Below are 12475 nucleotides of genomic sequence, written 5' to 3' on the forward strand. Positions count from 1 at the left end.
ATCCTGAAAAGCGGTTTCACCCTCCTCTGCACATTCAGGTGTGCAGAGGTTTAGACATAAATCTAATTCAAAGCAGTCGGTTGTAATGTGTTGTGCATAATATATGAAAAATGAAGAAACTTGATTTTCAAAGAAACTTCAGCTTTCAGGTTTATATTTCCCTCTGAATGTAAAGTTTTATAAAATATCATAATACAGATATAGGCTACGTCAGAATTAAATGTTAACTTGTCCTTACTGGGGTTTCAGAGTGCTGTCACAGGGTTGGCTAACATCACATTTTCTGCTTGAGGGTGTGTGTGTGTGTGTGTGTGTGTGTGTGTGCGTGCGTGCGTGTGTGTGTGTGTGTGTGCGTGTGTGTGTGTGTGTGTGTGTGTGTGCGTGTGTGTGTGCGTGCGTGTGTGTGTGTGTGTGTGTATGTGTGTGTGTGACCTCAAAAGTAGTCAAACAGGTTGGACCATCCCTCATAATTCGGCTCCCAGCAGGATGTATGCCGATGGAAACTGAGTACTGAAGTTTTGTTGTGATTTCTGATCCTTACATTTTGTATTTCTTTAGTTTGATTCATTTAGTGGAACATGAGAGAGAGAGAGAGAATCAGGTATGGCTCAACATGTTGCAACATGATCTACAATGACTTCACACAGAGCGGAGAAGAGGTGTGTGTGAGAGCTGAGAGAACAAGCAGGAGACAGGGAAGTGAAGTTAAACAGGCACAGGAGACGGTAATGGAAGTGTCTTTTCTGTCTGGTGTAAAGAAAAAGTCATCTTTGGATTGTTTCTGTGTGTCTCCTGAGAGCTCGGGCCCTCGGCGTGGGGCGATGAAGGGTGGACTCTGGCCCACAGGACTGCTGCTCTGCTTCCTCGGTGTCTGTGCCTGTCTGGGTAAAGAATAATATTCAACTGCTGAGGATTGACCTTCTTTGTCACTTATTTACCTTGTTTCTCTCTTCTGTTATTATGTCCCTTTAATTCATAACAAATGTGTTACACCATGTTCTCTCCTGATTCTTATAAACCTTGTGTGACTTTACTGCCTCTCAAAACTGAAGCTTTGCACTCATTGGGGTCACGTTGTGTTTTTACCGCTGAAAGCTTCTCCTGTGAGATATTTTACTAACATTGACACACATTACATTTTTTACTTACACCGTACTGTAGTTTAATATCCTCCTGAACGAGTTAGACCAGGTTTCAGCTCTTCTTAACATACAGTATAAAAGCTGTCAGTTAAACAAAAAAAATGCAGGGTGCAACCTGCTGTGGATACTGCTGGTTTGAGGGTGGGGAAGAATAAGATATTTTTGATGTTTTTATCAGAGCAAAAAATGTAAACTGTTAACTTTTGAATTCTCTGGACTTAATTTGGAGTTTGCAATTTCTGCACAGATTATCACTTTAAAAACAAAATATTTGATGCATGTTTATTTCAGTTTTTTTTTTTTTTTTAATTAGTATTTACACCGTAAAAACCCTAAAGGTCAGATGCACAAATGTTTCATGATTGCAAAAACATTTCACCTGGACCCAAAAACATTTCACTCGATGCAAAATAATTAATGAAAAGCAAATATCTTTAAAAAAAACAACAAAAAAACAACAATTTAAAACAAGACAAAAACAGACTTTAGCTTCGGCATCTGCTGAAATGTTTTTTGCAGTCATGAAATATTTGTGCAGTTGACCTTTAGGGCCACCATAACTATTTTTCATTTATATAAAATTCTTCCAACCTCCATGATTATTTTATGTTTATGACATGAACCATTAAACCACCGTAGATTCCTTGGAAGGAAAACATTACATGACACTCCCTTGTTTTCTGTATTTCCACAGTTTAAACTAAACACAGATTAGAGGACATATCTTACCGGTAGAGCCTGCTCCTTCCCTTCACATAATATATGAGATGTGCATAGTGTGCTACTGACCGACACCACGTAGTACTAATAGTATTATTTTTACCCTATTTATTTTTTTATTTCCCATATGCTGCCCTCTCCCTTTAGAGTTTAAAAGCACTTATAATCATTATTTTTAGAGATGGGACCGATCCGATCTTAAAACAGGAATCGGTATTGATATTAATCGATATTGAAGTAATTTAAGTATCGGATATCAGACTGATGGCGGCGATCCACGGCCGATCAAGAAACATGGTTGGGAGCTTAAAACATTCTCAGCTCACACAGTCTGGCTTTGAGGACGTTCAGACTGAACTGTAAGAAGTGCCCATCAATCGTCTCCGTGACGACGTTGAGACGAGATGGAACAGCTCTTTCTTTATTATCAAAAGTACAATTCTTACACTTCAGTCTGAAAGATTTACATCGAAAACCCTGACAGCTGTTGCTGCTTCCTGTTTGCATGTGAAGCCAGCACAATGTAACGCTGGGTTTACTACAGCTTTGAGTAGCCTTACACATACTACCAACAGCAACAATACCATTATTAGTTATGATGTAAAAATATCACATTCAGTATCAGTATCGGTACATATGTATCAGAAACGAATCCAAACTGAAAAAAAGTGGATCGGTGCATCTCTGATTATTTTCAGTGTGGTATTGCAGGCATCATTACTTTACTGACTGATTTATGAAAACCTTTCTGATGCTGTTAATGATCTGTTTAAGACTGAGTAGATTCAAAGTGTGAGGAGAAGGACACTGATTCTTTTTCTCTTCTTTCTCTGCAGAAGAAGACTGCGTCCTCGGTATAGTCGGCCGGCCGGTCTTGCTGCCCTGTTTTTACTCTCAGTTGACCTTTGTGAACGTTTCCATCGAGTGGAGGCGGGATGATCAGGTGGTGCTCAGAGCCATGTGGAGGGATGACGGAGATGTGGAGGAGTGGAGCATTAACAGAGCCAGCGTCTCAGCTGAAGCTTTACTGACCGGAAACATCTCTATGGAGCTGCCCTCAGTGGATCCTGAAGACAACAAAACAAACTACAGTGTGTTCATCATTTCAGGGGACAATCGGAGTGCTGCTCTGTGCAGTGTGTGTCTCAGGATAGCAGGTCAGTATCTAACACACACACACACACACACACACACACACACACACACACACACACACACACACACACACACACACATGCACACACACACACACACACACACACACACACACACACACACACATGCACACACACACACACACACAGAAATGAGAAGGATAAGTAGGATGTCAAACACCAAGATAAACTGTGTTTCTATTAAAAGTACCAGGAACTTTTAGTCCTATGTTAGTTTTCAAGAATAAAAGGTTCTTCTAACTCAGGGGTTCCAAAACTTTTCAGCCCACGAACCCACAAAATATAACAGTGGTAGCAACAAGGGACCCCCATTGTCCCTGGAGGTGGTTAAAACATATAATGTTGCTCACAGCTGGGCACACTCCAAATTGTGGCATTAGAACAGCACAAAAGAACACTACTAATCTCACGACCCCCCAGGGAGTCCCGACCTCCACTTTGGGAACCACTGCTCTAACCCATGATTGTCTTGAGGTGTTTTCGGACCAAACAGTTGTGGGGAGGAACTATCCACCAGGAAGTTCCCTGAGAAATACACTTGATGAGAGAAAACCTATTCTGAAGCAAGAGCCAAAAAGGTTCCTCTAAACGATCTAGGAACTCTAGGAAATAGTTCATAGTTCCTGTGGTGTGAAATCAATAATAAAGGTGAAGGGTTCCAACAGTTCCTAGAACTATGAAAAATGTCCTGTGCTCCTAAAACCCCTTTAGTTTCATCTACAGTCTGATCTGAGAGAACATTTGGCAAACTAGTGTACCGACATGTTAAACAGTCACTCCAGCTTTTCACAGGTCACAACCATAACTTTTCCTTATCAATAAAAAAATATCAGAGCTGCACAATTATTTCATTTAATTTTGTCCTTTCTTTTGTTCTGCTAATTGCAATACTTGTTCTATACTGTTTTCAAACACACACAAAACTCCTGAGAATTTCCTGAGATTTTCTGTATAAACTGCATTTTTTTCACCCCAACTTAACCTGGACCTTTTTCCTGTCTGCTGTCTGAATGTTTTATTGTCACTTTTTCATCTATACTATGCATATGTCCATTTACACTTACACTCCACCCGCCTCCTTATCTTTTAACCTGTTAACATTAAAACCCCAGCACTTTTTTTTACGTCTTGCCTTGCCTCCTGCGAACCCGAAAACATCAGGCTGTGATGGACAAGTATGACTTAAAACTTTGGAAATGTAAAGGGGCCGGCTATCCTGACATCCTCTAGAAATTTTCCTGGTGTGCATTTGCAAAAACAGTTCTAAGAACCAACCCCAAAGTCCCTGTACTTTTGGAAAATACTAAACCTCAAATCAGGGGCTAAAATAAGGTAAATAGCACTTTATTTAGACCCTGACCTCCTTTGTGGAGTTCCCACAGAAATCTATAGTTCAGCCATCAGTCATCATAATTGATAATAAAAATAATCTTTATTTATTGAGCATGTTTCAAAACACGTGTTACAAAGTGCTTTACAAGAATAAAACTAAGCACATAAAGCAAGGTAAGCCCAGAAAAGAAAGAAAATAAATAAATAAATAAATAAAACCTGTAAAATCACGGTCACCTGCAGGTCTGCAGTTGTTCCAGAGCTTTGAGGCTTCAACAGAGAACACTCTGTCCTCCTGAGGATTCAGCCGTTCCTCAGGCTCATATGTGACCAAGAGGTCAGATATGTATCATGGAGAGAAGCCATGGACGGCCTCAGAGGTCAGCAGTATACTTAGATCTCAAAACTGATTCTTAATTATCCAGGGGGCCAGTGCAGAGATGCTAAAACAGCATCAGGGTGGTCACTTTTCTTGGTTCTGGTTAAAAGTCTGGCAGCTAAGTTCTGTAAAATCTGGAGCAGATTCATAGATTTTTGGGTGAAAAGGTGTTACAACAATCACTAGTCATCAATCAATCTTTATATGTATAGCGCCAAATCACAACAAATGCTATTGAAAGACACTTTACAAAAAGTGCAGGTCTAGACTATACATATAAGAAAAAACTTCCTTTAAGAGGCAGAAACCTCGAGCAGAACCAAACTCAGCCATCTGCCAAAACTGTGTTGGGCTTGAGATGGGCTAGAGATGCATAAGGTTTGTCAAAATAATAAAAAGAACGCTCTTCTCTGTTGTCTGTTGGCAGCCAGTTTCAGCTTCCCTCTCCTGCAGAGGGGGGAGGCAGCGCATGGGAACGAGACCAGCTTCCTCTGTCAATCTAGAGGTGGATTTCCTGAACCTGCAGTTCACTGGCTAATAGACAACACCGCAGAGCCCCCTAAAGGCTCAGTGAAGACCCTCATTACATCACTCCCAGACTCCAAACTATTTAACATTACAAGCCACCTGACGGTCAACATTTCCAAAGACTCCAGCGTGTCGTGCGCCATAGAGAACCCAGGCATGAACGAAACTCTGACATCAACAATCTGTAAGTAATCATTAGATCAGCGATAGAGCCTCAAACGCATCACTCTGTAAACTATCTCTGAGAGAGCCTCAAACGCATCACTCTGTAAACTATCTCTATTTGTGGTGGGTGTTCAGATGGAGCAGGTGGCAGCCCGGTGGTGAGCAGAGCATCAGAGGCCATGTGGATCTTCAGCACGGTCCTCTCTGTGGTGGTTGGGGTCATGGTGATAGTCGGAGTCTGGTACCAGATTCACCTGGACAGGATAAGTAAGAGGAAGGGGAAGGAATTCCAATACCAACAAACACACGGCAACAGAGGTAGGTACCTGCTGGTTACATGTCATCGCTACTGGCACGGCCTTGAAATGTTATGCAAGACACAGTTAGGTTGTCCCTGAAGTTTCAAACACAAAGAAAAGCTCTGTAGGTTGATGTCATCAATCAAAAGAAAAGCTCTCTCTTTTCAATAATCAAAATGCCTTTTACTGTCATGGAGGGGATTAAAAGACCTTAAAACGATCCCCTCTGTGTTGCAGCTCTTTACAGTCTTATTTCAGGGGCGCTGTTAGCCTAGTGGTTAGTGTGTCACTGCACCGTACCGGGTGGGCGGCCCAGGCTTGAATCCCACCTTCCTGTATGCCATTCCCCACTCTCACCCATCTTTGACTCCATCTACTGTCCTGTCTCTAAAAAAAGGCATTAAAAGTAAAAAAAACAAAAAACCTTAAAAAGGTATTTTTACAACAGGAAGTGTTTTGTACTTGGAGATGATCGTGTGATGTTGAGAGGGTGTCACAGTTGCTTGATTCAGTTAAACAATTCTAGTGGAAAATCTCGCTCTTCTGGTTTTAACTTGAAAAAAAAAAAAAAAATGTCTGAAAGTTTGTCCCATGTCTTAAAAATGAATCCTTTTGGTTTGACATGACACTCAACCTTAAAGGCTTTATATGTGATTTTTTGATCCAGCAGATGTCGCCCTTGAGCACCAGCATGAAGCCAAAACAACTTGCGCTGCATTGTTGTGTTAGCATGCTAATGCTAGCGATCTTTATTATGCTCGTATCTTCACACTGCATGTAAATTTACCTGAAATGAGCGTGATCTAGAAACACAGTTAAGCAGTGAGTACAGTATGTTATTCTTCTTTTCTCTAGTCCCTCAATTAAATAACTTTTATACTCGAGGGGAGGAGTCAGCCGGCCGTCCTGGCGATGTAAACAAAGTGAAGATAGGACTCTGAAAACATCAGACAGTGGGACTCGGGTGTTACACCCATTGTAGATAGTTGTGACTCACAGAGGATACACTTGATTTCTATTATATTTAAGTGTGAAAAATCACGTAGAAAGCCTTTCATTCTTTGTGTCCATTTTATTTATTCATCTTTCATTGAAACCATCAGACTTCAGTTTGCAGCATATTGGTGACGAAAATGTCAAAGTGCTTTCACATGTACAAACACTCCTGAAAACGTTCCTAAAGTTTTGGGTTGAGCTTCCTGTATGAAAAACACAAACTGCTGAACTTTTCACCGCACTGTACTCGAAAGATTTCCTGCCAGCCCTCTAGTTAAATGTCCATGTGAAGTCAGGGTGAACACAGCAGGAAATGTTCAGGAAAATTCACATTGATCAAGCTGGCGAGGGTGATGACGTTTATAACCTGTAACCAGCGCATGATCGGTGTAATCTCTGCACAAGTAATGGAACTGTTTCATTATGTTTTCTGTTCACCAGTACGTTCTTCTCTGCTCTTTTGTTGGTAACGTGATATGTAATAAAGAGGCAGAATGGGTCTTCACAGCGTCGTACTCATTTGCTTCATCTTCTGTGAGGTGCACGTGTGAAATAGTAATTCAGGAAGATTCCAGTAGTCTGCCTTCATGTTCTGAGGAAGTTGGGAAGTGAACACATTTTGCGTTTTCTTAAAATGATTGTTTTCTGTCGTCAGGATACAAAAGGAGAAGTCCGAACAAGGAGGAGACGGAGGCGATGAAACCGGAAAAAAAGGAGACGGATGTGTGAAAATCTGAGTCCAAAAAAAGCCTCAACAGCTGAGGCAACAGAGCACTGAACTGTAAATGTGTTTGGGTACCTCTGCACTAATCGATACAAGTGATGGGTTTCTGACACAGACAATGTAAATATAAAAACAGGTACCATCCCTTCACTTGATGAAACTTTCTCTTTTGTTTACTGAACTCTTCATGTTTTTTCAAGCTTGAATAAAAAAATGCTCAAAATGTCATATTGCATATGGAGCTGTTTTATTCAACTTAACAGATCTGTTCAGAATTATTTTTATCTTTACAGAAAATATAACAATAAAATATGAAGTCTCTGGTGCCACACAAGGAAACCTGCTAAAAGACAAGCTTCACTTCTGCTCATATGAAACTGAGAAGAAAAGGATGCAATTGATCACATGACAGAAGTCGAGCCGGAAAATGTTTATTTTCACTCATTTGATGCTAACGATTCATTTCTTACCAAAACTGTTTCATAATTTCAATCAAGTAGTTATTTCAGCACCAGACATTTTACAAAACAAATCACCATCGATAAGAATCGAGCAGCGCTGAGGTGTTTGTGTGATCATCCAAACTGCATCTCCTGTTTCCACGATTAAGACGTATCAGCCTCGAGCTTCACAGGGAGAGGAAGACGCAGAGATCAGCTGCGTTCTTTATGTGCGTCACACTTTATCTCGAGGTTTGAGCATTCAGCTCGATCCTTCCTGCGTAGACGTCACCGTGTAGATGTCGTCTCGACGCTGAGCCGTGACCGGGATCTGTTGCCGGATGTCGGCCAAATACTGCAGATCTGAGAACCAACAGGAACAGACACGGTGATGAAAAGGATGAACTGAAACAACAACAACAACAACAACACCTGTACAATGTTATGGAAACTTTAGGATCTAAACTAACCGATGTCAGCATAAATGACAGCCTCCTCTGCTCCTGCCTTTGAGATAACTTCCCCCCTGAAAACAGAAACGACATCAATCACAAATAATAATTTACATTTATAAAAACAAACAGACAAAAACTCAAGTTTTGATCACAAAACAAAGCTGATTGAAAAATCACAGATAAGATTTAAAATGATAAAACTTACTCATAAAGCACATTTCTGAACAAAACTACAAAGTGCTTCACAGAGAGTTAAACAATATAAAAAGAACTTTCCTGGTCATCCAGTTCATTCACTGAATGTCTGAGGTTCTTGTAATAAATAAATAAATGTATTAAAATAATTCACAGAACTGCTGATTACTGGAAGATTTAAAAAAAACAACATGTGGTCGTTGATCACACATGATGCATTATTTAAACACGCAACAGTAACACATGTAATATAACTTGTTTTAACTTCTACAAGCCTACAGTAAAGGTAAAATATGTATTACAGAGGATCAAATCTTTAAAGCTCATTATCCTTAATAACATTAACAATTCAAAATAAAACTTATAAAAAACCCTCACACACACTCACAGGAGTAATTTTTCAGCATTATGAACACTAGTCCTTCGGTCATTTTGTTACACATTGATGCAGGACTTTACTGGAAATAGCGTTTTGTATTTTCTTCCTACCACGGATTTACGACAGTACTGTGACCCCAGGCCACATAAGAAGCACTTTCATCTCTGGCGGGGGACGCTGTGGCGACGTACACCTGATTATCAAGAGCTCTGCAGAGGAGACAAAACATTAGTGAAGTGTAGCATGCTGTCTGTTGAGAGCAGCTTTATCTTTACATGCTGTGGTGTGTTGTAGTGGCTAACAAGCTACATACTTGGCCTTTTATAAAAACACATTCAATTGTTTTATTTTATTTAGAGATGTCCGATTTTTGTGATAAAACTCTTTTTTCTGGCTATTTTCTTTTGATTTCTCCTCTTATTTCCTGTTATGTTACTCTGCTTACATTAAAATATAACATATTACAAAAATTCAACGACTAATCAAACTTTAAAAAACTAAATAGGTTTTGCACAGAGATGTGAGTCTGACCTTCCTCTCTGCAGCAGCTCCCAGTGAGCCGGACCAGTGGTCATGTTGAAGGCTCCGGGGTAAACCAGCAGCTGACAGCCTGAGGATGGACAAACACAACCTGATCAACAGTCCTGTCGTATGAGGCAGAGTAAAGCGTCTAATGAGCCGCTCACCTTTCCTGCCGTAGAGCTGTGCGAGCTCTGCAAACCTCATGTCGTAACAAATCCCCACGCCTACCTTACAGAACGCTGCAGGAGGAGAGACAGAGGAGGCAGGTTAAAAAAAAAGAGCTTTTTATAATTCTGCTTGTTTGTTTATATTCATGCTAACAATGTGCAGAGCATTATTAATCAAATGTATTGTTATTATTATTATTATTAGGGATGTAACCGTTTACCCAACCCACATTATGATTCTTATTAAAATACTGGGTTCATGACAGTGTTTTATCAGGATTTTTTACAATTTTCTAACTTTATAAAGAATTGAGACTGAAGTCATTTTATCAAAAAAATATTGTATTTCAACTAACTTTTAACATTTTTAAATATCCCTTTTTTATTTAATAAATATAAGTTTTATAGTTGTTGTAATTCTTTGTTTGTGGGTTTGGACCAGTCAGCCATTCAATATCTGCAGCTGGTCCAAAATGCTTCAGCTGGCCTCCTGACAGGTAAGAGACGAACCACATCCCCTCTGTGCTGCTTTCTATCCACTGGCTTCCTGTCTGCTACAGGATCTACTTCAATGTTTTGGCATCACCTTTCTTAAGTAAACTGCTCCATGGTTTTGTGTTATATATACATATAAAGTCCTGCTGCAATGAAAAGAAGAAGAGTCAGGAGATATCACTTACGAGTTTCGAACATTGACAAACTGCTGCCTGGACTCAGCGTCTCAGACTCCTGGAAGCGAATTTTCCCAGGAACATCGATGTCAAAGAGATGAATCTTGAAGAAGAAAACATTGAAGAATGAAGAGAAACTACAACACTTAGGTCATTTAAACACAGTTACATTTTGATGTTGCTGTACAGTTACCTTCCTGTGTTTAAGAATCATCTCTCCATCAGGACCAAACACTGTACAGCTGTTATACAACTTCCCTCCCTCCTCTTCAGGGATGGATCCTGTTAAACACAAATCACAGGGTCTCATACTCCACTGAAGAAAAATTACTATATCTTTTTCTTAAACGACTTTCATCATAAACCTCCCTACCTCCCACCAGGTACACCTTGTTCTCCCTGGCTGTCTCTGACAGCACCTGTGTGGACTCTCCTGGGATCCTCTCAGCATAAGAAGAGAAGAAGCTCGTTCCATACGGAGAGTTGAAGCATTCCTGTTTTAAAGCACACAGTGAGATCAACTGCAGTGAAAACTTAAAGGCACAGACGACTAATATTTCTCAAGTTGTGCCCCTAATATGTACAGAGTCCTTGATGTTTTCTATTTTGAATATCTGTTTTATACATTTCATGTGCGTCTTTATTAAACATGCATCTGAAAATGAGGCACTTGTATTCCGCGCATGCGTTTTAGTAACTTGCACAAGTTTCTTTATTTAAAGAAGTTAAACTTATTTTCATTTCTTGACTATAGAAATATATTACTAACATAGCTATTTCATGAGTTATGTGAATTATCATACAATTAGACAAATATTTTATAACGCTACACCAAGGTCACAACTACAAAAAAATACTTTATTTAATAAAAGGAACTTTTTGGAAAGAACACTGTTTGATACCATGGCAATCAAAACATATAACATGTGCCAAAATTGTGAACTTTCTTGGTTTTATTGTCATTCTAACACAAGGCATAATAAGGAGGATGTTTTAGCTTTTCTTTTACCTGAATTTAAGCAGTTTACAGGTTTCTCAGATTTTCTATTTAGCTCAGAATGTCTTTCTGCTATGTTTTAATGAATGAATGTCAAAAATAAAACGTAATGCATTTGATAGTGACAGCATACTGCAGCACTTTCTGCACAGCTGCAGCAGCAGGGTGAAAATCAGCCCCCAGCCTCACCACCTCAGACCCCTCCTCACCACCTCAGACCCCAGCCTCACTACCTCAGACCCCTCCTCACCACCTCAGACCCCAGCCTCACCACCTCAGACCCCTCCTCACCACCTCAGACCCCAGCCTCACCACCTCAGACCCCTCCTCACCACCTCAGACCCCAGCCTCACCACCTCAGACCCCTCCTCACCACCTCAGACCCCAGCCTCACCACCTCAGACCCCTCCTCACCACCTCAGACCCCAGCCTCACCACCTCAGACCCCTCCTCACCACCTCAGACCCCTCCTCACCACCTCAGACCCCAGCCTCACCACCTCAGACCCCTCCTCACCACCTCAGACCCCAGCCTCACCACCTCAGACCCCTCCTCACCACCTCAGACCCCAGCCTCACCACCTCAGACCCCTCCTCACCACCTCAGACCCCAGCCTCACCACCTCAGACCCCTCCTCACCACCTCAGACCCCAGCCTCACCACCTCAGACCCCAGCCTCACCGGCAGCAGCACCACCTTGCTGCCCTGACCCGCCGCCTCCTTCACCAGCCGACGGGCTCTGCTCAGGTTGTCCGCTTTGACACCTGTCACCTGGAGCTGGACCACCGCCAGACGGAACTCTGAGGACACAGGACAACACAGTTACTGTTTTATTTTAATCTTAGCGTCACTGCAGCCTCGAAACCTAACTAATGTCACAACAATGCATTAGTGAGTCAGCTTAAACTTAATGAAAATAAATACAGATTATATACTTACTGCTCATCGTTTTAGCTAAAGTTGACATATATGCAGAAAGCTGTTTGGTTTCACGGTCCAGAGTTGACAAAAGACCACGTGATTCAAGTTTGCGGTTTGCCCTTCAAAGTAAGAGTCTGTATTCTAATCTAGAGAATTGAAACGATTTATAAACCTCACAAAATTTATGTGAAAAAATAAAACGATTATCAACAATAACAGTCAACGTCTGTAGTTATATGTCACTTATTCCTGACCCTGACAGTCACTT

At 40.9% G+C, this 12475-nt stretch overlaps 2 protein-coding genes across 3 annotated transcripts; one reads left to right on the top strand and one right to left on the bottom strand.

The window, feature by feature from the left end:
- Positions 1–469: 469 nt before the first annotated feature.
- Positions 470–7688, top strand: LOC109981814 (ICOS ligand). The gene is made up of 5 exons (XM_020630778.3): positions 470–885; positions 2699–3019; positions 5176–5460; positions 5577–5759; positions 7392–7688. The coding sequence occupies exons 1-5, from the start codon at positions 579–581 to the stop codon at positions 7463–7465; spliced, it is 1170 nt and encodes a 389-aa protein (XP_020486434.2). The 5' UTR covers positions 470–578; the 3' UTR covers positions 7466–7688.
- A 187-nt stretch (positions 7689–7875) lies between these two features.
- nit2 (nitrilase family, member 2) lies at positions 7876–12385 on the bottom strand. Of its 2 annotated transcripts, none has more exons than XM_020632387.3 (10): positions 12226–12385; positions 11968–12086; positions 10663–10783; positions 10483–10571; positions 10299–10392; positions 9616–9690; positions 9461–9539; positions 9040–9138; positions 8371–8426; positions 7876–8263 (listed from the first exon to the last, which is right to left on the bottom strand). In XM_020632387.3, exons 1-10 carry the CDS (start codon positions 12251–12253, stop codon positions 8163–8165), a joined length of 861 nt encoding a protein of 286 aa, XP_020488043.1. In that variant the 5' UTR covers positions 12254–12385; the 3' UTR covers positions 7876–8162. The 2 variants fall into 2 exon arrangements, 1 of the variants encoding a protein (XP_020488043.1); XR_010666558.1 differs by having other exon boundaries at positions 8200–8263; positions 8939–9138.
- Positions 12386–12475: the final 90 nt, after the last annotated feature.

This window comes from Labrus bergylta, chromosome 6 (genome assembly GCF_963930695.1).
Source record: "Labrus bergylta chromosome 6, fLabBer1.1, whole genome shotgun sequence".
In the NCBI taxonomy this organism is placed as follows: Eukaryota; Metazoa; Chordata; class Actinopteri; order Labriformes; family Labridae; genus Labrus; species Labrus bergylta.

Excerpts from the sequence above, each read along its gene's own strand:
- nit2 (XM_020632387.3), bottom strand. The coding sequence starts at position 12,253 with ATGTCAACTTTAGCTAAAACGATGAGCA. Across the intron at positions 10,784-11,967 it reads GCAAGGTGGTGCTGCTGCCG|GAATGCTTCAACTCTCCGTA; the intron begins GTGAGGCTGGGG and ends GCTTTAAAACAG. Across the intron at positions 9,691-10,298 it reads TTTGTCAATGTTCGAAACTC|CGTTCTGTAAGGTAGGCGTG; the intron begins GTAAGTGATATC and ends CTCCTCCTGCAG.
- LOC109981814 (XM_020630778.3), top strand. The coding sequence starts at position 579 with ATGAGAGAGAGAGAGAGAATCAGGTATGGCTCAACATGTTGCAACATG. Across the intron at positions 886-2,698 it reads CGGTGTCTGTGCCTGTCTGG|AAGAAGACTGCGTCCTCGGT; the intron begins GTAAAGAATAAT and ends CTTTCTCTGCAG. Across the intron at positions 5,461-5,576 it reads AACTCTGACATCAACAATCT|ATGGAGCAGGTGGCAGCCCG; the intron begins GTAAGTAATCAT and ends GTGGGTGTTCAG.